Source organism: Lepidochelys kempii, chromosome 3 (genome assembly GCF_965140265.1).
Source record: "Lepidochelys kempii isolate rLepKem1 chromosome 3, rLepKem1.hap2, whole genome shotgun sequence".
NCBI classification, from domain to species: Eukaryota; Metazoa; Chordata; order Testudines; family Cheloniidae; genus Lepidochelys; species Lepidochelys kempii.
Window position 1 is genome coordinate 112,511,497 of NC_133258.1, and position 26,289 is coordinate 112,537,785.

The window sequence follows — 26,289 nt, forward strand, 5'->3', positions numbered from 1 at the left end:
GAAAAAGCACTGTATAAGTGCAAAGTAGTTTTATTACTATTATTATTTCTAATTAATAGAATAAAACAGTGTGTGCAGTGATTGATGAAAAAATACGTTCTGGGAAGAAGCATCTTGATTTCAACTTTTTAAAGCTTCATTACTGACACCACTTGGAAGGGGAGAATGATGTTTAAAATGCTGAAAAGGTCTTGGTAATGTCTTTTTAAAATATTCTTTAAGGCTACTTCTTAATTAAGTTATCCCAGAATTCTTGCTTTGCTTATGGAAGTGGGAGAACTTGCTGCAAGTCTGTCCACCAACAAAAACGTTATGGGCCACTGTGCATCACAAGTAGTCAGGAATATTTTCTCCATTTTAAGTATCTGTATTTTGTTGTTGTTGTCTTAATTTAATGAAATGATTGGCCAGAGCACAACCTCCAGGGGAAGACTCATTAGTGTATGAGTAAATTAGATGATAAGTGTGAAAGATGATGTATGTTTTGCTGCTTTTGTCCCCTATAGGTGTGGACGAGCACTCACTTGACAGCTCTCCTGTACTGGATGACAGATCGGCACTTTACTCAGGAGTTCACAAGAAGCAATTCTATTTAGATGGCTCTTCTGAAAAGCAGCCTGAGGATGATTCAGACTCACTCACCACTTCTCCTTCATCCAGCAGCCTAGATACTTGGGGTGCTAATAGGAAGCTGGTTAAGACCCTCAGCAAAACTGATAGCCGTGGACTTATTAAGCCCCCCAAGAAGCTGGGGACATTTTTTTCTTACCCAGAAGAGGAGAAGACCCAGAAGGTTTGCCGCTCTTTGACAGAGGGGGAGATGAAGAAGGGCCTTGGCTCCCTGAGCCATGGGGTAAGTACTGAAAGTATTTGCTTTTATGACAGCACCAGGCACAAGCACCATCTCCTGGTGTCCCTGGAGGAGGTTCAGAGTGTCAGGAAGCAGATCCGATTGAAGAAAATGGATACTAACTATTCCTGTTCCAGAGCTTTTCTCTGCCAGCGTCCTGTCAGGAAAGGCGCATCCCCTGCAACTTGTGACCTACAACTGCTCCGGCACAAAGCCAAAGGGGGAGGAGGTTGTGGCTTCCCAAACAGAAGGCTTCGAGGGCGCACCTCTGTCAGTGAGTTCAATATCACCTACGTGGTGGAGAGAAGCCTGTACAGTCACCTCAACCTATCACAGCTGGTGCGTCCCGTCACTGACAGGACCATGAGCAAGGCTGACAAGCAGGACCTGAGGAGATGCCTGCTGGATGAGGATGAGGAGGCCAAACGGAAGTGGGCTGCCACAGTGGACCGTTGTACTAAAAGGGTTCTCTTGAGAATCCACCAAAAGTCTGTGAGTCAAAGAGCTGTCATGAAGGTGGCCTTCCAGTTCCTGTGAGGTTGCAGTCAGCATTGTTTCTGCTTTCTGTCCCAACCTGTAAACTTTAGTACAGTGTTTTCCCCCTCTCATTTGCCAATAGAAGTTGTTAAATGCAAAAATGAGCTGTGAGGACAGGGGCCGTTCTAGTCCCCAGTGAAGAAATTGGTATAATCCCTTTCAGTGTATAAAGAGAAGAGCATTGTCAAGTCTGCGGTTCCCATGTGCATGGAGTGACTCAATGGGAAAGAGCAAAATTTACCACTAAAAGCTTCTTTTAAACTCTTCTAATTCAGCAATTGAGATTTTGGGGAAAAGAGAAGCAATGTGAAAAAAGTTTTCTGCTGTTTCATAAATTAGTTCAGCATTCCTTAAAAGGAAATATTGTAGGGTACCTAAATCCTTCAGGTGGATGGAAGACTGAGTAAATTCTGCTTCTCTCCTTCTGCTTCCTTCTGTTATCCGTCCTACTCTCATCCCAGATCTTCCCCCTCAGTTTTCCTCTCAATTGCTAACACAGTGCACTCCAGCTCTGTAGCCTCCCTCCCCACATGTCCAGCACTCAAGAGAGGTAGAGGGCTTTGTTATCTACATGTCTTCTTTCCTCCCCAACTTCTCTCTCCAGCAGAGAATCTCTCTGAGTCACTTCTGCCCTGCCCCTGACTGCAGCTCCTGCTCCCTAGCATGTGATGGAGGTGAGACCTGGGAAGTTGGGATACAGGGAAGGGTAGCCAGCAGAGGAGTATATGCTTTTAACAGCATGAGTTAAAAGCCGCATGGCTTTTAGCTAAGACTGTAGCAGACTCATTAATCTCAAGATGGTTGAGTACCACCAGAGGGGAAAAGAGCACCACACCCAGCAGGCATACACTTGTATTTGGTTGATGGCGACTGTGGTAATACTTTATTTTGACCCAGTACAATTAACAGTTTCTCCTGGCTATTCCACTAGTGCTTCTGTGTAGCCTACATAAGGACAGCCATACTGGGTCACACCAAAGGTCCATCAAGCCCACTATCCTCTCCTCTGACAGTGGCAGGTGCCCCAAAGGGAATGAACAGACAAGTTATCATTAAGTGATCCATGCCCTGGCACCCAATCCCATCTTCTGGCAAACAGAGGCTAGGGACACCATTCCTGCCCATCCTGGCTAACAGCCATTGATGAACCCATCTTCCCTGAATCTACCTAGCCCCCGTTTGAACCCCATTATAGTATTGGTCTTCATAACACCCTCTGGTAAGGAGTTCCAGAGGTTGACAGCGCATTGCATGAAAAAATACTTCCCTGTGTTTGTTTTAAACCTGCTACCTATTAATTTCATTTGGTGGCCCCTTGTTCTTGTATTATGAGAAGGAGTAAGTAACACTTCCTTATTTACTTTCTCTACACCACTCATGATTTTATAGACCTCTATCATATCCCCCCTCAGTGGCCTCTTTTCAAAGCTGAAAAGCCCCAGTCTTATTAATCTCTTCTCATACAGAAGCCGTTCTATACCCCTAATCATTTTTGTTGCCCTTTTCTGAACCTTTTCCAATTCCAATATAGCTGGGACTAGCTGACTCATCACTGGTAGTGTCATGTTACTTCCAGAAATAGTGTTCTTGAACAATATTCTTTTATGTAATGACATTTTAATTGATTGTACCTGAAACACCCCTCTGCAGGTTGAATATTTGTGGGGCATATGCAGACTGACAAGATCTGCTAGTTTCCGCTAATTCTTCATGTCTTCTAAAATACCACAGTTATGCATTAGAAATGCCCTTTGATGTTCTGTTCTTGTAAATACAGATGCCATCCCAAAGAGGAAGCTGTTTAATCATTTAAAAACATGTGAGTAGTCTCACTTTTGAAGTCTCATTATGGAACTCATTAGCTTGTTCACAAAGATAAAATTAGAGAAGAAAAGGACAGCACTTCTTTTCTTTTCTTTTTTGGACTGGACTTTCTAATCTATTAGCTTGAAAGAAACTTCTTTTTAAAACAGCAGAAACCTGATAAGAGTCTCATGACCTTCAAGCACCTCCAGTCCTTCTTCCTAAAATTGTAACGCTTGCTGCAACCTCAGGGTAATTGTAATGCCTTTGTATTCAGTGGAAGTGGTCACAGTCTAGTCTTGCCATTTGTTTTTGTCATTTATATTTGTTTCGGTGACCTGGGCATGCTTGAAATTTTTGAATCACATCAGTTTTTCTTTCCTCCCAGTATCCTAATATGTTGGGATTTTTTGATTGCATGACCATTCCATTGAATATCCCTCTCTTCATCCACAGACTTTTTGTTTGGTACAGTATTACCAGAAATGATCAAAGTGACATGAAAGGGCAAGGTAAAGATTTACAAGGACTTTCTTCTCAGAGAAGATTGCTACAAGAACTACTCTGGCTAGCTTTAAAAGCCATTGGCTGAGAACAATTCCTTAAGTTCTGTTCCACTGTCCTCTCTTCAGTGTTAGGTTATCTGAGCAAGGTGGGATTAATTAGAATTTGCTTGGCACAGAAGGTCCCAGTTATGTGGATAAAACAGGCAGGGCAAAGTTTTTGGCCTGAGGGCCACATCGGGGAATATAGAAATTGTGTGGCAGGCAATGAATGCTCACAAAATTGGGGGTGGGCTCTGGTTGGGGAGGCGGGCTCTGGGGTGGGGTTGGCAATTAGGAGTTTGGGGTGTAGGAGGATGCTCTGGGCTGGGACCGAGGGGTTCGGAGGGCGGGAGGGGGATCAGGGCTGGGGCAGAGGGTTGGGGTGTGGGGGGGGAGAGGCTCAAGTGTGCAGGCTTTGAACGACACTTACCTCAAGCAGCTCCCGAAGCAGTGGCATGTCCCTTCTCCGGCTCCTACACGTGGAGTGGCCCCCGACCCTGCGCCCCAGAGCGGGGCCATGCTGCGGTGACCCGGTGCCCTGGCTGGAGCACCGCAGCAGGGCTGAGCCACGGGGTGCAGCCCCCAACCCGGCACCCCAGCTGGAGCGCTGGAGCAGCGCAAGTCCCAGACCCCACTCCCCCGCAGGAGCTTGCGGGCCGGCTTAAAATGGCTCATGGGCCAGATCCGGCCCTCGGGCCATAGTTTACCAACCCCTGGGTTAAAAAGTGCTGTGTATGAAACATAGATCTTAATGGTGGTGTTTGCTGGTGTGGCTAGCGTATGACTTTTTATAAAACCGTTCTCACAGCTAGGTTGTGAGCTCGCCTTGACCAGTGTGACTAAGTCATTTGTTCTCAAACTTTTTCTGCTAATATCCCCCTTGTGACAGAGGGATGCCCTTAACCCAGTGAACACATGCACGCACACACACACACCCCTCCCTAGGTGGCTTCTCACCATGCCTCATTACAGTTGCTGTCATCTCTTTTCCTGTCCATAGTCTTTCTGCTCTCACACCTTTTTTTCTGCTCATCTTTTCTCTTCTCTTTGTTTTTCTCTTCTGTGTTCTAGATGTTGCTCTCTTGTTTGCAGTTCCCTCTTCCTCCTCCCAACTCAGCAGAAGGCTGTGGGCTGCTTGGAGTAGGAGTGTTCATTGAAGGTGGTTCCATGAAGCTGGATCTCACATGTTCTTGCATCTGAGTGCCATGGGAGCAGAGGAGCAAAGGCTTGGCCCTCTGGACTTATGTCTGAGCCTGTTGCCCTGCTCCTGTGGCCAGCTTCTTTAAGTGCCACTGAATGTGCAGGGAGAGAAAGCTGATAGCTTTCAAGAGACACCCGCTGCTTTATCCATAGCCAACTTTGACAGGTTCGAGGTCATGCAACTTTCTTCATCCCCATATTTGTTGTTCTGCTTTGTCCCACCCCACCTGATTAGAAATGAATAAGGTAGAACAAAGGTTTGTTCTAATAGGACCAATTAATCAAATTGTCCATTGGGGACTGTAATTTTTGGGTCTTCTTCCTGCAAATCACAGTCTCCAGGCTTTTCGTTGAGTAGCTGTCAGCTGATAGGTGTTACCTACCTTCAAGCCTTTCAACAGCTTCTGGATGTTTGTTAGGCAAATCTGAAGAACTAAGAACCTGATCTAATGCCATTGATGTCACTAGAAATCTCTCAATTGACTTCATTATGTGTTGGATCAGGATGTAAAAAAAGCACACCAATGTTCTTCAGGCATTTCCCCATCGCTTTGTCTAACTATAAAGAGATCATTTAAAACAGAGAACTACCTGTCTGTAAATCAGCTACCGAATATTACCATTGATACAAATAAATACTAATTGCTGCATCCTTATTTCCCTGGGATGTCCCATGTGGTTACTGTCAGTGAAAAGAATCTAAACACAGTCATTGGAACAGAGCAAGGTCACTGCAGTACAGTACTGTGCTCCAATTTTTGAGGGGGGAAAAAGTTTTAACAGTTTTACCTTCTTGTATTGAAAGGCAGTAGTTGTATTCCCACTGAGTTCAAAGGGGCCAGTCCTCTTCCAGCTGATACAAGAGCTTTAGAACAGGTCCATCAGCCAGAGCTGAACATGTTGTTTCTTGCTGTGGACGTGTAGCTTTACTTAGTGTGATTGGTCACGCTGTGACTTTGTGCTTTTGGGAGGGAACCGGTGTCATAGTGCTGATGCTTTTAGGCAGGAAGATTATTATCTACAGTATCAGAGTTTTTGGCCAGGTCTGAGGAGCAGTGAGTGAGTCACTCCACTGGGCTAATCGTGCCATTGTAAATATGACCTGCTTTCTTTCCCAGCGGCTGATAAAGCTGCTTTGTACCACCAAGCAGGGGTGAGAGATGCCTAAACTGGAGTCATTGCTTTGGAAGAATAAAACCTCTGGTGGCATATCCCTTTTTGACAGCTGGACTGGGGTTATGTTCCCCCCTCCCTCCACCCCCAGGGCCTGATTATGCAAGGTGCTTAGCTCATCCATTGATTTCAGTGGAAGTTGAAGGTGTTCAGCTACTCCCAGGAGGTGCTCACTCAACACCTCAAGGGATTGGGGCCCCTGACTATAGGGATACTACTTTGGACTAGTATAGGGGAGGAGGCTGGAATCAGGTTGCCAGAAAATTGAAAGGCTTACTACATAAAATGAGTGGACAGTTTTCTCAGTTTCTCATCCTTTTTTCCATTTTCATCTTCTGCATACATTTGTGTTTTCAGTGATGTTCTCCAAATGGGAGAAGATGCTTGAGTGAGTTAATTGTTTGTAATGTGATTGTTTCTGTACTAATCCTGTCCTTTCCACAGAGAACCTGTAGCTTTGGAGGATTTGACTTGACAAATCGTTCCCTGCACATTGGAAACAACAACTCTGACCAAATGGTGAGTAGGAGGTAGGAAGGGCTGGGTCTGAAATAGCAGGAGGCTCCTCATGTGTGGTACTATGAAATGCTTCTTGGTGGAGTTCAGTGTAGTCTTCGGTGTAGTTCTATAATAGCAGTTTGGGGATCCAAGGAAGCAGCCCAGAGAGCACAATTATTATTTTTAACCACCAACTGCACTGGTTTCTCAGCTTTGTGACAACCATATACTGTGTGTGTGTTTGTTTATATACTGTATGTGAGAATGCTCAGGTGGTTACAGCACAGGACTAGGGGTCAGATCTCTGTTCTATTCCTAGCTAAGTCATTGACTTGCTGCATCACCTCAGGCAAGTCAAGTGATATCTGTGCTTCACCACAGATGGAAAAATATCTAATTTGTGACCAGAACATAAGAAGAAGATGATGACAATGACCACTCTGGATTAACGAATGTGCCTTCAGTGCATTTGCACAGGGCCCCATCTTGGCGGGGGGCAGGGAGCCCTAACCACTGGAAAAAAAACCAAAACAAAACTGAGTGGTGCGGCGACCCAGCGAGGCAGTTCTCAATGCCACTTCCTCCAATTTTGCCTAGCTACCCTCCATGAGGGGTGGCCGGACCAAACCTGAGAATCGCAGGGTAGCTGGAATTGGGAGGAGCCACCCTAGCCTGAGATGGAAGCAGAGCATTCCACTGGAGGGGCATCTGTGAATGACCAGGAAGGTCCTGGGGCAGTGGGTGAGAGGCTGGGTGAGAGTTCTTGGTGGACTGTGGGGTGAGGGCTGGGGGAAAGCTGGGAATGTTGGAGGGGTTGTGAGGTTGGGGACGGAGATGGTGGGGACTGCTATAAATGGGGCTGAGGGGTTGGGGTCGCAGTTAGGTGGGATGTGTGTGTGATGGGTGTCATGAAAAGTGGAGCTGGGGTATATGTGGTGTGGGGGCATTTGGGGGGTGGAAGGGGCATTCAGGGGTCTGAGTGGGGTAGGGAAGAGGGGCATTCTGGGGTCCACGTGAGGTGGGGGCCCAATTTTCATGGTCACAGGGCCCCCAAATTATTTAATCTGGGTTCAGTGCTTCATCTATAAAATGCATACAAAAATGTTTTAGGCCTTCACTCATTGGTATCTGTGAAAGGCTTTGAGATATCTGGATGGAAGTCACTATAGAAGTGCCTGTTCTGAAGTTGGCAGTCCTCCCCCCAGCCTCTTAATGCTATTTTTGGTATTAAAAAATAAACTCTCAAATGTATTACTTTGATCCAAAAGTTGCTGTTGTGAAATCTGCAACCAAAAAGAACTATATTATAAATAATGATCAGCTCACTGTACCATTTTCCCCCTTCAAGAACAACTTTTACTATTTTAGCCTTGGTCTCTGCCAATTCTTTTATATCAAGTAGTTTAGATCAAATCTAAATAATAAAACAACCTATTGCCAACATGTCTGATAATGAGGGATTAGTTTCCTTGGGACTAGAGAAATCTGTACTCAGTGATTTTCTTCCTTACATGTGGTTTATAAGCACATGATGTATATCTTTTAGCTAGTATCTTTAAACCAGTTGTGATGTTTTGTTCAGGTTACCTTTTGATCTGGGAAACTATGAAATCTAGATGTTATGCTTTCCCTTTCCACCAGCAGTGAGAAAGATACGGTATACGAGACTAATGCATGCAGATCAAGTGGATTTGCTGAAAGTCTCTAACTGCATTAGTTTAATGTCTTTTCAGAACTCACAAGACAAAAGGTTATCTTTAACTTGATGAAAAGAAGCAGTAAAGTTAGCAATTAGGTTATCTTTGCAAAGAGAAAGGAAGGTAGAGTTGGTGACTGCCAGATTTCACAATGATTTGTAGAAGAGGGAGGGAGAGGGTTTTTTATCTAGACTAGCTTTGTTTGGGGGTTTGCATGTATGTTGTCTTTGGTTTTTGTAATGATAATGACCTTTTTTCTAAAAACAAAATTATAATCCTTGTGGAAAATTCAGTTATCCTCCTGAAGGGTTATTGTACCATATTGAAGATTAAATTCAACCATTAAAGTGTGAAATGGGTTTTTGTCCTCTTCGCAGTGCAAATCTCAGTGCAGCCTTGGCTATGGAGGTGCTACGAGTGCCTCTCTAACAGAGTTGTATTATAATATGTATTTTGGAAGCCATATGGAGAAATATTGTGCTTTACGGATTGTGTAAACTGTCTGTGTAAGAATCAATCAGTGCAGCCACTTAACACGTGTGGTGGATGCAGCAACTAGTTTAAACTATAGGAAACCTACACAACAGTTTAGAAGAGAGAATGCAGCTTATCCAGTTGAAAATAAAATGGGAATTCAGGCAGGCAGAATGCAGTTATCCAAGCAAGTATTTGGCAAGGATCACAAGGTTAGCAATGCCTACTCTTGTGTAAAAAGGGTAGGGGATCTTTACTGACCAAGCAACAGATCGGACTACGATTTTATGTTGTATCAGAAGGTAGTGTTGCCTAACAGCTCGAATGTTCAATGGTAACTCAAAGCGGAGGAACGCCCTCTACTGAATCCCCAACATAACTTCATGCAGTACCTCTAGAGCCGCAAACCAGTTCTTATAATCAGGTCTGAGAAGCATCAAGAGTCGATGAGAATGCTACAGTGGTTTATGCACAGAGTTTATTGTCAAGGCCAAAAAAGAGAAGGATTCCATGCTGAAGCTGAGAGCAGTGAACCAAACACTGTGCTACCTTCGTGTCACCCCCGGATACCTTTTTGCACTGAGCGCTGGAGTGAGATATAACAGGCAGGCAGCGTGGCAAGAATTTGCTCTTGTATTTTATTTTATAGACATAACCCCCTATTTTATTTTGCAGGGCAAAGAAGGAGACTTCATTTATAAAGAAGTGATCAAATCACCCTCTGCCTCCCGTATATCTCTTGGCAAAAAGGTGAAGTCTGTAAAAGAAACCATGAAGAAAAGGATGTCTAAAAAATATAGCAGCTCTCTGTCAGAGCAGGTATGTAATGCTCACAATGGACTATACTTGCTAGGATAAAAACTATAGGGGCTATTGATCCGCATGCTTCAAGGTATCTCCCAAAGGTCCAGTGAGGTCAGGAAGAAATTTTTCTGTGCGACTTAATGTGGTATGGCAAGTCCTGTGTTTTTCTTAAACCTCTCACTTTTATAGAAATGTCTTTTATAGAAACCTAATCATGACCATTCAGTCTCAGATCTCCTTCGAGGTGACTGTTCAGTAGAGGGAGATGACTGACGTGTTGTCGTTCCACCTCTATCATTTTATTTATTATTTCTTTGGATTTCTTCAGTGATAAAAAGAGCCCTGGCTCCTTGTACCAGTTCAAAAAACTAAAATTAAAATACAGCTGACACCCTAACTGAACTCCCTATAAAACCCAACACATACAACTCCCCTCTCGTAAGCAGAGCTAACCTACCGCTCCCCCCGCAGCAGCCTGTGAAAATAGATACACCTTGTATCTGTTTCTACCATTGCTTCATCACAGATTTGTACAGTTCATTCTTAAAAGCAGCCATCAGCGTATGCAGTTGTAAAGCTGTGCTTTGAATTTACTCTGGCCAAAGTAAATCTCTCTCCGAGAAAATCCCTTTTGGCAGACTTCATCTTCTTTGGTTTGGTGGATTGTCAAAGCGTCTAATGAACTAAAAAAAGATAAATCAGTCTTTCCACCTGTAATGTGTAAGTAATTGCTTACAAAACAGCTGGGAAAGCAACATTTTCTCTAATAAATATTACCCTCTAGTGGCCATTTAATAATCAGCAGCCAATTAGCATATCCTTGCAGTGTTAGAAAGCTGGAGCATGCTATTGGTGGACAGGAACAAATATACCATCATAGTGATAATTTATCAGCAGTCCTCTGGTGATACCTCTTGGGACAGCTTGGCTACATACTTCCAGGCGTTATTTTTCTCTCTTGTCATTTGCTGAACAGTACTCCGCTCTGATGTTGAAGATCCGGTTCGAACTATCAACTCCTCAGGGCAGGAACCTTCTCTTTGGTATATGTTTGAGCAATACCTAGTACAGTGGGGCTGGGACCTGTAGGTGCAATTACGGTTCAAATTAATAATGAGCATTGTGGATTTTTGCTCCCAAATGAAGTGATCCATATTTCTCTTCACTGAAGCAGACTGATCCCAGGCTAATGCAAGTGATAGCTATCAAGTCATAATTTTAACTGCCCTGATAAATGTGGACCTGCAGCACCAGACTAGTGTGACCAACTATAACTCTCATTTAATTCTTGCGGTCTTTGGAGAGGACTTTAGCAGCTAGCCAAAACAATTTTGTAATAATTTTTCTTGAAAACTTATTAGAAAGGAGCATCAAGAATGGGAGATTTGGGGTGGGTTTTTCCCCCTCTCTCTCCCTTGTGCTTTATAGGCTGGAGAAGAGCATGTTGCTGTGTTTGTCATCCCAATGAACTAGAGAATGGGTTTACTTTAGAAGGAAATAGCTCTGCCTTGCAGTCTTCCCACCTCGTGCCTTTTGAACTCCCTGAGAATGGGCTACCTGATGTTATTAAAGAGAAGGGATGAGTGTTAGGCCACACGTGCCCCAGAAGAAAGCAGTGGTAAGGTTTAGGGTGGCAGGTGGAACTGTAGAACCAAAGCTGCTGAACAAAGTTACTTCACTGGTCATCCCTGTAATGATTATTGTCCATCACTTCACACACACTGGGCTGCCTTGCTCAAGCCCATGCTGCTTGTCCGGAACTTTCGTTTTTGATTGTAAACTCTTTGGGGCAGGGATTGTTGTTTGTTCTGTTCATGTGGCAGCCGAAGTCTTGGCTAACACACCAGGTAACCTCCAGAGCTAAAAGCATAAGCTGTTACAGCTTGAGCTAAAGAGACACGGCTGTTTAGCTGGGACTGTACCAACTCATACCCTTTGCGAATCGCAGAGAGGAAGGTGGCCTTGGAATGCACACTCACCAGTGAGTTACATTAGAACAGTGCCCAGCACTACTGGGCCCAATCTGGATGAGGCCTTGAGGCACTACCATCGTACAAATGTTAATAATAATAATTATTAATATATTTTTAAAAATAACTAAATCCTATTCCAAATAATGACAAACGGAATTGTTCTATCAGTACATTTTTAAAAACGCAGCATGTGGTGTCATCCTCAATCATGTGCAGTGTTGCTCACACTTCCTAAGTATGTATGCAGTATGGAATCCCCTTCCTAAGTATGTATGCAGCCACGTTGGATCTATGCGGGTGATACTTTTTTTTAATTGTTCATTTCAAATGGGCAGTTCAATTAAGAAATAATAAGCTGCAACAAAGGTCATGTTTCCTCCTGTATTATGGAACTTTAAAGATAAGATGTTTGGGCCAAACCACCCTTTGGATATTCTACTTAGGAATGAGATAAATCTGAAAAACTGTGTGCACATTGGGTTAGTGATCTGCTTCTGCTCTTCTGCTTTCTCTGGCGATTCGCTTGACCTGTAGAGTCATATGCTGGGGAGATATTTCCTGATGATTCTGCAGTATGTAAATAATAGGTTTCATTCAGATGGTTTCATGACCACACGTCTGTGAAAATGCCAACTATTCTGTATATCAGCAGGGTTGGGTTTTGTTTTGTTTTTTAAATGCTGTACCATCTATCTTTGTGGCATCATTTCTCAAACTAAGTGCCTCTTTGCTGCCAGCATGTGTTCAAAAACATGCAAATGCTGCTCTGCCTGCAAATAGCTACCAGAAATGGAAATGATTGCTTGAGCCATTCTTCCGATAGGCTGTCACAATTTCAATATGGATAATATGCATTTGGATTGTCTATAATGCATGAAGGAATGAACACAGAAATTGCCTCCTCATATATGTGTCTAAGCATCCTTGCTTTTGTTTATAATTTCTTTGTGTCTGGGTTGCATTTTCCAGTTAATTGTTTTTCTCTTCACATACACAAACAAAAAATGACAGTAATTTGTGGCAAGAAGTTTAAAATTTCCATATCTGCATTTGTTTGCAGTGTTGTCTGTGTTGGTCCCAGAATATTAGCAAGACAAGGTGGGTGAGGTAATACCTTTTACTGGACCAACTTCTATTGGTGAAAGAGACAAGCTATCAAGCTCCATAGAGCTCTTCTTCAGGACCCGATATTACCTCACCCATCTGGTCATTTCTGTTTTGACTTACATGGACGCTATTTATTTTTGCTTATATTATGCAAATGCCTGATTGGGAAAGTTGACAAGCAGTTAAAAGCCTATAGCAAATGTTCTCACTAAAAATATTTAGTGTCTTAATTTTTTGTCTCTAAACTGGGAGTTTTGTGTGAAGGAAAAACTCTCTGCTGGGTTTTAAACATCTAACAATGCATCAAGCAAAATGTTTAGTTTGGGATTTTAAAAATACTATACAAAATGGTTGCCTAAATTGTAATACATCAGAGAGGGAGAGCAAACGAATGAACCTGGGGAGGAAGGATGGTTTTGTGATTAAGGCACTGGACTGGGATTCAGGAGTTTCCATTCCCAGCTCTGCCACAGACTTTGTGACCTTGGGCAAGTTACTTAACTTCTGTTTCCCCATCTATAAAATGGGGATAATGCCCCCTTTCTTTCACCTGTTTTTGTCTTGTCTGTTTAGATTGTAAGCTGCCTGGGGCAGGGACTGTCTCCTATTATGTGTTTATACAGAGCCTAGCACTGTGGGGCCCCAACTTCTGTTGGGTCCCCTAGACTTTACCATAATGCCGACAATAAATAAATCCTAATGACTTCTGTCCTTGCTGGTAACATGTAGTAGAATATGTACTAAGTTTTCTCTTAAGATACATGCAAGCAGTCCCTGCCATCTTCCATGGGAATCTGCCAATCTGAAATGGGTTCAAATCTCTTTCAGGACTCCAGCCCTGATGTAATGCCAGGTTCTCCGCAGTCACCACAGCCAGAGACTGATTCTCTGGATAAGCCCAAACTGAAAGCTGGTGGTTCAGTAGAAAGCCTGAGGAGCTCCTTAAGTGGTCAGAGCTCAATGAGTAAGTTCAATTATAATCGCATCATTTTGTTGTTGTTGCTGCAGGGCACATAGATTTCCACAGTAAATAAAATGAAGTTCTTATGAGCATTTTCGTGTTTGCATCTCATCTCTGACAGTGGCAGAAATGAATTGGTGTTGATGAGCCCTTCTAACAAGCATATTTTTTTTTTTAAGCTGTTACTCTGGTTCCCCACACAGGTGGTCAGACAGTGAGCACGACAGATTCCTCAGCCAGCAACCGGGAGAGTGTCAAGTCTGAAGATGGTGATGATGAAGAGCCTCCCTATAGGGGACCTTTTTGTGGACGAGCCAGGGTTCACACTGATTTTACACCCAGCCCTTATGATACTGACTCCCTGAAACTTAAGGTACCAGTTTTCTTCTTGGATCAAATGACATATGCTACTCAGGGAAAACTCCCACTGAAAAGTCAGTAAGAGCTTAGTCTGAGGAAGGCTAACACAGTACTTAGTCCCTTATTTAACTGAGGCTGTGCTCCCTGCATTCTCGTTACCTGTCTCTTTCTGGTATTGCAATGTGCTCTTAGGAGTTGTTTGGGTGATAAAATATAGGTGAGTAGTTCTTAGTATTTTCCTAAATCCAAGCAAACCTGCTTTAAAATTCCAAAGGGGCAGGCAGAGAAGGGAGTGGAGGGGTATGTGTGAAGGGAGTGGGGGAGTTAACTACTGTGGAACTGAAAATATATGCTGTAAATTTACTTCCACTCTGCACGGATTTGAAAAATCAATTTTCAGAGAGAGTTTTTCTAGCAACAGGCAAGCAGAAGAACTCAGCTGAAACAGGCCAGAGTTGTTAATTCCTGATCAAATAAATATTCTGAGCCAGATTCTTGGTTGCTGTCAAGGACAAGCCTTGTGGGGAAAGGGCTGCAAAGATAGTATAAAGTTCACTTTTGCACACTTCCCACGCTGTGTGCCCTGTGTCTAGGTGGCCACCTACGCTGCCAGACCTAGTCCACCTGCACCGAACTAGAATTGAGTCTATTATAATTTGCACTAGCTACAAACAGTGCCACAGAGCTGAAACAGGTTTCAGAGTAGCAGCCGTGTTAGTCTGTATCCGCAAAAAGAAAAGGAGTACTAGTGGCACCTTAGAGACTAACCAATTTATTTGAGCATAAGCTTTTGTGAGCTACAGCTCACTTCATCGGATGCGTCTGATGAAGTGAGCTGTAGCTCACGAAAGTTTATGCTCAAATAAATTGGTTAGTCTCTAAAGTGCCACAAGTACTCCTTTTTTAGAGCTGAAACAGCAACTGCTGATAGACACAGAGTAGGAGTAGTATCTTGTGGTACGGTCTCTTTAGAATTAGCCAGGAATAATCACCAGAGGGCCTCCCATTATAAGAGGTCACTCACATGATGCAGTCACACCCAGGGTCTGTGTGCTCAGAGTCTGTAGGAGCCATCTTGTCATGTAACTAATAAAGTGGTTTAAACTTCATATCACTGGCTTGACTCTGGTTCCTGAAACACAGACACTGCAGTACATTCACAAGGAAGATGCTCTCTGCTGCCTGACCATGTTCAAAAGCAAGACAGTGGAGAGCATGAGCAACAATCCATAGATAACTGAGAACTACTGGTGTAAGTGTGAACTCCTGGGATCTATTCCAGGATCTGTGACTAGCTTGCTGAATGATCTTGGTCTACACTGATCTTGCTGTATGATCTTGGTTTACACTGAAAACTTACATCGGCATAATCCCCACGCCTGAGAGATGTAGCTATACTGGCCTAACCCTTGGTGTAGACAACACTAGGTCGATGGAAAAATTCTTCTGTTGACCTAACTACTGCATCTCAAGGAAGTGGATTAACTCCGGGGTGATGGAAAAACCCTTCCATCGATGGATGGATGGTCCATCCATCGATGGATGGATGGTCGATGGAAAAACCCCTTCCATCGCTATAGTTAGTGTCTACACTGAAGCACTACAGCAGCGTCACTGCAGCTTTTTTAATGTGGACCTTAGTCTCTGTTTGCCTCTTTCCCCATCTGTAAAATGGGTGTGACAAGACACACCTCACAAGCGTATGTGATTGAGTCATGTTTGCAAATTCCCCTGAGGTCTTCAGGTTCTGTGTAAGTGGAAAAACAGAGTGAGGATAGTGAGTTTGCCTGAGTATTGATAGGAATTATGTGCCTAACTGTCCCATTCTTTCTTGTTGTGCCTTCAGAAAGGTGATATCATCGATATAATCAGCAAACCTCCCATGGGCACTTGGATGGGCCTGTTGAACAACAAAGTGGGCACTTTCAAATTTATCTATGTGGACGTGTTAAATGAGGAGGAAGAGAAGCCAAAGCGGCCCACAAGGAGACGACGGAAAGGAAGACCACCTCAGCCCAAGTCTGTCGAGGATCTCCTTGATCGTATCAATTTAAAGGTTAGTTCTCATTCTCTCTTGATACAATTTCCCTATGGGAAGGGGGGTGCGTGCTGTTAAGTAAGTTTTTAGGGGCTACACAGTAAGGTCCTAATCCTGCACCCATTGGAACGTTCACCATTTATGTAATGGAAGCAGAATTGGCTCTTAATTTACAGAGGGGATGTAGCTGATGCATAGAACAAGTAACGTCCAGTGTAATGGACTGCCGAAGGGGTCAGTTACCTACATGCCAGGATCCTAATACATTCCACAGATTGGCAGTGAGATCGAGTACAACAACAAAAAACCTAGCATAGATCCAAAGGACATTAGGTTACTGTTTCTTTTAATAAGGGAGTTGATCGTCCCTGTTCCAGGAAGCTCAAGGTCAGCCAGGTTGGAGATAAGCTGCTGTGCCTGTAGTTTGTTCTTCCGATTACGCTGTTACTGAAAAGATGTGACATGTTGTGCACCTGCAGGGCAGGCTGTTTGAGGAGATTGGCTTCTAAATCCAACAGCAGGTGTGGCGCTGAAGGGTTAGGAAGGTGGTTGTGCCAACGGTTAGGACACTATTTATGTACTCGGCGGTCCTATAATTTCTTTGACATGGTTGTTTGCATTTGTGGTGCAGTAGTGAAAAATTCCCTCTGTTTTATTTTTTTCTTTTCTTCTTACATTGCCAAAATAGGTTGTTCTGTTAATTCATAGTTAAGGGATCTGCAGAACAGAGGGAATGAAATTCAAACACAGATGCTTATAGCTTCAGTGATGTCTCCTAGTATTGGAATGCTTCATTTAAAGTGTAACGGTGACAGACCCCGGTCTTTGGCGGGCGAGATCAAACCTGGGGCCCCTGGAGCTGCATGAGCCTCTACTGCATGAATGAAAAGCCAACTGGCTCTTAGCTAAGGCTGTAGAGCAGACTCATTTAACTCTCTGTAAGTGGTCTCGGTGCCACGAGATGGGACAGAACAGCACACCCAGGAGGTGTATGTGTTACAAAAGCACTCTTGAAAAAAATGAACTTTTAATTCTTTTAAAAGCCTGAATTTAAAGCAGTTTAAAAAAAAAAAAAAAGTCCATGTGTAAATCCCTTCCAAGGCTTATGTCTGTGCAACCGTTTCACTTCAGTGAATGTATGAAGCTATGCAACTGCACGCTGAAAGCCAGTGAAAGCACCATGACAGTGATGTATTGCTGTGCAAAATGCAAAAGTGCGGTGTAACCTCTTCTTTCCTTATGAGCGTGTCCGTTATATTTTCTCTTAGCTCAATAAATTAAGCCCAATTTAAAAATTCTGGTCTCAAAATGTTAGCAGTTCAAGAAAAAGAAACGGGGGGATCAAAATCACCTAAGTCCCATTTTCAAGCATGACTGGGGCACTTCGGGTACTTCTCCACTGCAATTAAAACCTTATGGCTGGTCTGTGCCACCCGACTCGGGCTCACGGGGCTCAGCCGAAGGGTCTGTTTGATTGTGATGCAGACATTCGGCCAACCTCTGGGACACTCCCACCTCGCAGGGTCTTAGAGCCCAGGCTCCTTCCCAAGCCTGACTGTCTGCACCACAATCAAACAGCCCAAGTCCGCGTCAGCTGGCACGGACCAGCCAGCGTTCTTTAATTGCAGTGCAGACATATCATTAACAGGCTGTGCCTAATTCACTTTTGAAAATGGGACTTAAGCACTTTTGAAAATATTACCCATTGAGAATATTGTTGCAGAAAGAATCGGCCATAATAGGTGCATGCCATGGCATATCGAGGGTATTGTAATTGACACTGTGAATTTACAGCAGTTCAAGAAACCTGGTATAACAAAACAGAACTTGTTAGTACAAACTAAGGCTTCTAAACAATGTATCCCTCTGAAAGAAAGAGGAACTGGTATAGTCTGTGGATGTATATTGTTATGCCCCTCCTATGCCCTGCGTAACGAAGGCCCTGCATTTACAGTAAATATGGGGGGGGGGTCGTTGTTTTTTTTTTGTTTGTTTTTTTTTGTATTTCAGTTGATCCCTAGTAATAAGTAACAATCTGTTAGGAAGATCAAGCTGAAGAAGAAACTGCCTAGATAGGCACGGATTGGTTGAACTTTCCTTTGTTTTCAGGTGGTAGATCTCTTGTCTCGTTGTACGGCTCACTAGTTTCCTGTTTCCCCCACACAGGAGCACATGCCCACTTTTCTGTTCAATGGTTATGAAGATCTGGACACTTTCAGACTGCTGGAGGAGGAAGACTTGGATGAGCTGAATATCCGAGACCCGGAGCACAGAGCTGTTCTCCTCACGGCTGTGGAGCTTTTACAGGAATATGATAGTATGTGGGTTTTGGCTTTTTCCCAGTGCCCTGCTGAGGGCTCTTTTGACCACTTCTGGGAGAGGAAACTAGTTGAGGGAGTCTGTTGATATTGTCTTATGTAGTCTAGGCATTTCTGTGGTGCCTATGTTAAATAACTAGGCTTCTAGGGAATTGCAGATTGTTTTACATTTGCATTTCACTCCACCACAGTTATTTATTTTCCTGTAAAATCTGCTGTCCTGTGAGTGTGTGTGTAACTTTTAAGAGGAAAATATACATCAGCTAAGCTTGAATAGTCAGGGTTCTAGTCAGAGAACAATATGGGGCTCATTCATCTGGAAATCAAGTGTTGCTAACACAGCCAGTGGGTCCAATACTGTTGCTAAGAGATTTCTGCTGTCGGTTTACGCTTTCACAAACAGTGCCATTTCTCCCTTCTCCTCTGACCTCTCCTTGTACTGTTTGCAAGTAGCCTACACTATACATTCTCCACAGAGCTAGCCTTAACTTTTCTGTCATTCCCCAGGAATAAATTCAAGTTACAAACTTTAGGCTTTTTTCCCCTCTGATTTGGGGCATTTTTGGTCACTTAATATGATTTTTACCTCATTGTTTACAAGATTGATTTAATATGTTCACTTTTTTTTTTTTTTTTTTTTTGCAGTAAAAGTTTTTATAGTGACCTTCCACTTTGGCTTAAAAATGTAAGGCATTATTTGGAAGGGGGTTGGAGAGAATGAATTCCTCTTGCATGTGATGGGGGTGGACAAAAAGTGGAGTGGGACAGAGACAGTTGGAGCCTGTGTGAGCACAGCTCCTGGCTCTGCTCCATAATTACTTTTTTTCATGATCTGAGAATAGGCATCAGACTAGCAGTTTCTGGCTTTTGTTGAAGAACATAACATAACACAACATCAACGGCAGCTGTGCATCAGGCAATTGGTGGTTTGATTTCTCCAGTCCTGAATTTAGTTTCTGTACAAAACAGTTTGACCAAACTTTAAGGGCCAAGTCCTGGAATCCAGCACACAGCTTGATTCCCCTTCCTGGGAGTGCTGGGGATAGTCACAGAGCCAGCCAGGAAGGAAGGAAGGAATTCTTACCACTAGTTTCCCACTCACTCTCTGCCCCGTCATGGGGAAGAATTACTAGTAATTCCATCTGATTCTTCCCCTGGCTTCCATCTTCAGGATAGGTCAGTAATTTGGTCAAAGCCTTTTGACACTATCCCATTTAAACAAGTCCCTGCTGCACTTTCTGTTGTTCACGTCACTGTTCTCACACTTTAAAATGAGGGTATTGTACCGTATCTTGTCTTCCAATGGCATTATTCCCCATTGTGATTACTTTCCACAGAGCCTTATCCCCTCCTAATGCTCAGATGTCTGGGCTGACGCAGTGGGTACTAGCAAGTGTTTGGGGAGGAGAGGAAGTGTTTAGCCCAAGAACCTGCACCAGATTCCCTGTGTAATGGCGTTTTTTTCATTGTGCACTCTCACCTCCTCCAGGTAACAGTGACCAATCGGGGTCTCAGGAGAAACTTCTCATAGAAGGCCAGGGACTGAGCAGATGCTCCCCCCGGGATTCTGGCTGCTATGAAAGCAGTGAAAATCTGGAGAATGGTAATGAGAGCAAAGAGAATCACTGACATGCCCAGCCTGTGTGTGCAGACGACTTTTGCATCCTTTCTGCTTCCATGCTCCAGCTAAAAGTGGAGCTGCTTCATACTTGGCTTTCTCACTCCCTCATCCTTGCTCTCTCTCTTTTCCTGAGCCATTGCTTTTTGTTATTGTTGGTGTTGCTGCTTTCTAGCACTGACAGAGGACATAGGATTACAAAAGAAAAGCAGATGATCTGGAGATTGTGTTCTGAGAAAACCAGGCCTCCACCCCCATCTTCCTCCTGCTCCATCTCCTGTTGTAGTCTTGAGACTGGTTCTCATATTCATAGTTATTGCTAAGGGAGTACTGGCAAAGGGGAACTCTCTTCACTTCTCTTTGGAGCTTTGGAGGAGTTGTTCGCAGCCTTAACGAAAAAACAACCTTTGGAAATGAATGTTCTCTATTTTGGGCAGTGGTTTTGTGTGTTTGCTCGAGATGCATGTTGCATCCTCCTGCCATCAAAGGGGCCTGTTGTTGAGATGTTAAAGCATTTGCATGAACCTCAGCAAGACAATTGAATCCAAATGTTGGCAAGATGGGAGAGCAAGAACCACCTACTATGTAGACTGCCCATTGTCCTGGCTTGTGACGCTGGGAGATGGTGTCTGAATGGCAAGGGAGATCTCAGTAGAGGCTACAGTCCCATGTGTAGAAGAAGACAAACAGCTGTATGAAAGAGGGTTGTTAACAATTTTACATCTTTTTATTCAGTAATCAGTTAAATTGCTTTTGATCAATTGAGTTTGGTGATGTCACTCCAGACACCTGAGTTCTGGTTCTGCCTCCATCTGCCAGGCTTTATCACCAATGGCCGGTGCAAATGTGAATCCAAGAATGCAGTTGAAAAAGATCCTGTTCCCCCTTTTAGGTAGCTGTGGCTGCAGCTCCTTCTTCCAGCTGTGAGGGTGGGTAGAAGGTCTTCTCCTGAGTCAGTGCCTCCTCTATTAATGTGCCAGTTGAAGATCCTCACTTAGGGAACACAAATCACCATATGCTAGGAACCGAAGTGCATCAACTCCGTAATGCACTAAACCCCACAGGCCTCAGAGAGCAAGAGATCAGAATTGTCTCCAGAACTTGAGCCTCCTGCACTACAGTGTTGTTGTCACTTGACCAAAGCAGCTCGACCTCTCTGGTTTAATTCCCTTGCAGAGGTTGGTGCTTTTGATGACTGTATTTCAAATGTGACTGAAATCTGTATACTGTGCTAAAGAGAGAAAAAAATTCTTATTACTTTACATACGTTTATAAAAAAATATAAAAAAATTACATAGCCTATATTTGATTTTCTTTCCCTTATATTCACAAGAGGTCTCCTAATGAAGGCTTTAGCATTAAGGTTAAATTGCTGCCTGTACGTTTTCTTTAGTTTAATAAAATCTTTGCAAAGCAATTGTCATTGCCTGCCTGCTTTCAGAATGCTTGCTTTTATGTTTAAACTAATATTTCTATCTAAGCTTTCCAGAACTGAGATCACTAATGCTTTGTATTGCTGTTCAGCTTTGGCTTGCTGCATTTTTATACCATTTCTACATACTAGTGCATTCAGTGCTTGCTTTGAGAAACTGTTTCGGGTGTAAGATTTATACTGGATCATTCTCCTTGTGGTGAAAGGATTCTGTCAAAGCTGGTTGGTCTGAAGAGTGTCCCACCTTCTTTGCAAAGTCCACCGACCATCATTGTTTATATGCTTCTTGTTTCCAAAATACATTCTTCAGTTGGCCCTTTTCTGTTGAAGTGAGGATAACCAGCAGCCTAGTACAAGCACATAATGAACAACCAGACAATCATCTGCTTTTCTCACAGCGAGGGGAAATGCATTCTGAGAAGGAAGCAGGTTCTCAGATGAGGGATGGTTATTTTTTCTAATGACAAGTACAGAGGCCTGTTATGCGTAGATATCAATTCTCCTGGCGTCAATTCCAAATTTTCAGAGAATCTATTACAACTTGAACGCAGTTTGCTACATACTATATCTGTAGGTGCTGAATTGTTTGTCTATTTTAGGTACTTGTATGGCAGGCCTCCATGAGACAAGCATCTGAGCACCTCACACATTTTAATGTATTTATCTTTATAGCACCTCTGTGAAGTAGAGAAGTACTGTTTTCCCCCATCTGTAAAATGGGGATCTGAGCCACAGCGATATTAAGTGGCTTGCCTTTGGTCACACAGGAAGAATGTGGTGAAGCAGGGACTTAAACCCAGATCTCCTAAATCCCAGGCTAGCACCCTAACCACTGGATCATCCTTCCTCTCTCAGTAAACACAAGAAGAAATGACAAGGCAGGTAGCCATGTCACTTTGTTTAATTCTCTATTTATACCAGTTGACACTGTCAATGACGAGAAAAGAAGCCATGACTGTTTGTCGTGCCAACCATCACATCTTTGTTGTGTCAGTAAAACTGTAAAAACCCAAGGAAATGTAACCACAGAAAACAAAGCCAAAGTTAAGTTAATGACATCTGGAGTTAGGGCACACAGGCCATACTTAACTCACCCTGTTCTGTGTCGTTTTGAGTACTTGGCTCTGCAGGGTGATTTTCCTCAAAGTAAAGATTGGAGAAGGGTTGAAAATCTGCTGCTGTAGCCCCCTCTTCCTCTCCCCCCCCCCAATTTTTTTTCCCAGATACCATTGCACATCTGCCCTGTGACATTCTTCCTGGTACATACAGCTTTCTGAGCACTTCTTTTTGAGAAAGAAGATATAGAGTCAGACTCATTTATGTTCTAATTCCAGGAAGTAGCACAGGGAGCCTGGGCATTGCTGTCCCAAACAGGAAATACTGAACCACAATCTAGAAGGGGAATTGGCCTGTGTAAAGTAGTCGTATAGCCTGAGTTTACAGTCTCAGATTAGTCTCCTAAAATGGAAACATACATAAAGCTTCCAGACTCTACCATACAGCTGGAGAAAGGGCAACATCTAAAGACTACCTGTATCACTCACTGCAGTTTTCCCAAATACCAAAATCTTTCTGAACACGTTTAGCCCAACAGTGCAGAGATGATGCTGTCAATCGATAGCACTGAACAGGATGCTGAAAGGTGTCAGGCTGCTTAATAACAACAAGACTCATAAGAATGAATTAATACTAACAATATTGACCCTAAAAATGGTCAATTTAGAAATCCCTGGCTACACATTCACTTTGAGCTTTAAAAATCCGACAATACTGGCAAATGTTGGGATAGATTCTGAAAAGCTGGTGTAAATTAGGAGGAATATAATAGCTCTATTGGAGTTCCTCCTGATTTACCCCATTGTAACAGATCACAGTCTAGCCCATTGTCTTCCATCCAAGTAATGACTCTGATACTACCTTTCTCAGAGAAGTGCACCATTTGGGGATATCTCTTAAAACAATTTTGAAGCTGAGTGCCATTTTATTAATTAATTCATCGAATAGTTTTGGGTTGGGTTATTTTATTCATGGACAAAACTCCTTCTAGAACTGGTTTTATTCCTGGTAGCAACTGAGTCCATCTCCTGCAAATTGTTCTGCAGGAGTACTAGAGTCTGCCCGTGCAGAACAGCTACCAGAATGGAGGCTACCGTTGACTAAAGAATCTGCTGCTACGTACATTTGAAACTCTTGTTCTTTTTCATCTGTTTTCCTTTCCATTCTGCCTCTTGTTTTTCCTCCTCCATTCTCAAATGCCTTGTTTTGCACAGTCATGCTCCCCAGTGTATTCTTCCTAACTGCTAACAAAGTGAAGTTAATAAATATCCTTTAACACATCTGCACCTGCAAGGACTAACTTTGTGCAATAATCATGTACCACTTTTCTTTGAACGAGGGTGCAGGGACTTGGTTGTGCTCTAGTAGTAAAAACAATTCACTGGCTAGACAATACTTCAGAACCAAAAGAAGTTGCATGGGTTTTGATGTGTAAACTTCACAGCAAGCCTAGACAGTAAAATGAATTACAGTTGGAGCTGTAAATGTACAGGCAGATAAAAAACTAAACAGAAAAACACATTCCTTTCCCCACACCTGGCTGAAAGGCTAGATTCTAACATGCTGCCATGGAGGTACGGACACTGAAAGAGTACAACATTTTCTGTCACACAATCTCTCATACATATTTTAAGATACTTTCAGAAACCGATGGCATACCCCTTGTGAGGTAATATTTAAATAAGTCCTGTTTTGGAGGGATGTTTCCTGCCTTTCTCCTGAAATGTTGCAACTTCCTGAAGTGATGCCACGTTTTGTAAGTTGCCAGAGAGAGAAGCAGGCAAGAGAATGTAAGAAACAAATTTCCCTCTTAGATTAAATGAGTTCTTTCTTTGCACATGTGGAGTTTTGGAGACATGGTGTCCTGCCATGAAGCAGGCACATGAAATGTTTTAGGATTCAGATCCAAAGCAATCACTGCATTATTCAGAAGCCAAGTCTTAGTATCTTCCAGAATGCTCAGAATGCAAGTTGTATTGAAAGGAATCGTCCATCCCCTAAAAGTAGTGCACTTTAAATCTGAATGAAACTAAATTCTAAAATCTCTGACTGTAGCCTGCCTTTAGGTAGTAATTAGTTGGGTAATACCACTGACTCTAGGTGCCATTTAGCTGAAATTGTTTTTTCTCTAGACTGAGAAACAGCTTTCAAACGTCAGTGCAGGTGCAAAAACTGATGTTAGAAAATTCAGTTCTGTCTTTAAAAATATTAAAGTGTCCTGGTCTCTGAGAAAGGAACTATCCAGTATGTGCTGTCACTCTGGGTTGTTACCTGCTTTGAGGGGACTTCACCATTCTGATCAAAAGCCTAAGCATCATTTGAGAATGACCTTGCATCTCTCATCTATGAAAACTAAATCAAGATCAGTCCCTGCACTTTGCAGTCAAGAACATTTGATTGATTTTTGCCCTTGTTAGTTGTGCAGTGTAGCTCTGACAAAAATATGCAAAAACTTTTGCATAAAACCTCTGGCTTATATTATTTCAATTGAGTTTGGCCTAATCAAGATGCAACGACCAATCTAGTTGCCTTTCATTATGCCCCTTGACAAAGCTACCTCCAGGCCTAAAAAGAATCCTTGCAAATAACTGAAAGCTAGATAAAGTTGAAAGTGGGTGTTCGGTGTGAACAGTCACTCTAAAAAGGCATTGAGGGCATAAAGGCAGTGACTCCAAATCAAATTTGCTTTTTGCACAAATATAACAAGTTAATCTGTCATCCCTGATAACTCTGAAAGTCAGGCTTGGTTCTTTGCTAATCACACACCATTAGTGCAACTCCACTGTGCAAGGGCTCAATCCTGCGAGGTGCTGAGCACTCTGTCCCCAGTCTGTGAGGCACTTATGCAAAAACTTAATGTTAATTCCTGTGAATCTACTCATGTGCTTCAAATTAAGCTCAGTGTTTAAGTACTTTGCTAGATCCAATCTAGATTAATTTGAAGCACATGAATAGCCCCAGGGGAATTAGCATTAGGGATTTGCATAAGTGTTTTGCAGACTGGGAGCCGCGTGCTCAGCACCTTGCAGGATTGAGCCCTCTGTGTGTCCCGTGCTAATGCAGGCACCCAGTGAAGGCTAACGAATGGTATTGCACAAATGTAACTGGAGGGTACAGTCTGGTCTGTGGAATTTATATTCCTGATCATGAAGTATGAGAGAGAGAGAGAGAGACCCCAGCCTGACAGTCAGATCCAAGACTGAGCCTGCAGGACTGGCAGTTTGAAAACTCCAACTTTTAACTGTAAGCTGAGCAGTTTTCATACGGAAGCCACTGAGGAACAATAAACCAGGAAGCCCACAATGTCATTCTCACAGAATTATTTTTCAGAGTAGAAACACTTTAAACCAGCAAGCAATCCTTGGGACATGATGAGGTAGCTATTCCTAAGACTGGACAGCTGACCAAAGACAGCAAGGATAAACTAGTCTCTACTATCCTTATTTGATATTTGGGTTAGTCAATTAAATAGTTTGGTGGGCTTTTTTTAATAGTGACCTCATTCCAGGCTGAGCTGGTGCATCACCACACAAGTGGGTGTGGTGTTGAAGGAGGGCCCTTATTTGATTTTTTCCCTTCACACAGGGTTGCAACAAGTCCATAGAGACTGTTAGATGCTAAAGAGTCTCACACACCCCAGCTCAGGGGCTCTTATTAACAGAAAAGCCAATGCAGACCATGAACAAAACTTTCACCTCATTCTTTGTCCACCTGTCCCCGACCTGAGTCCAGTGCTCACTTCCACTCTGGCTCCTCCCCAGGGGTTCTCTCAATTCCAGTCTCTGCCCCTGCTGTTAGGCTTTTTGCCCCTACCAGAGTAAGATCCTTCTCTGGAGTCAGGGGTC

At 43.1% G+C, this 26,289-nt stretch overlaps 1 protein-coding gene across 5 annotated transcripts in view; it reads left to right on the forward strand.

Annotated features, from left to right (window-relative positions):
• Positions 1-26,289, forward strand: part of SASH1 (SAM and SH3 domain containing 1) — a 192,639-nt gene that overhangs the window by 155,172 nt on the left and 11,178 nt on the right. For 3 of the 5 annotated variants that reach the window (XM_073337579.1, XM_073337578.1, XM_073337581.1), the window contains 8 exons: positions 507-1,342; positions 6,553-6,627; positions 9,453-9,596; positions 13,490-13,625; positions 13,826-13,995; positions 15,829-16,038; positions 18,187-18,337; positions 19,828-19,941. In XM_073337579.1, the coding sequence (XP_073193680.1) occupies positions 507-1,342; positions 6,553-6,627; positions 9,453-9,596; positions 13,490-13,625; positions 13,826-13,995; positions 15,829-16,038; positions 18,187-18,337; positions 19,828-19,941 (1,836 nt within the window). The remainder of the gene's footprint in view (positions 1-506; positions 1,343-6,552; positions 6,628-9,452; positions 9,597-13,489; positions 13,626-13,825; positions 13,996-15,828; positions 16,039-18,186; positions 18,338-19,827; positions 19,942-26,289) is intronic. The other 2 variants (XM_073337580.1, XM_073337582.1) reach the window with 1 other exon arrangement.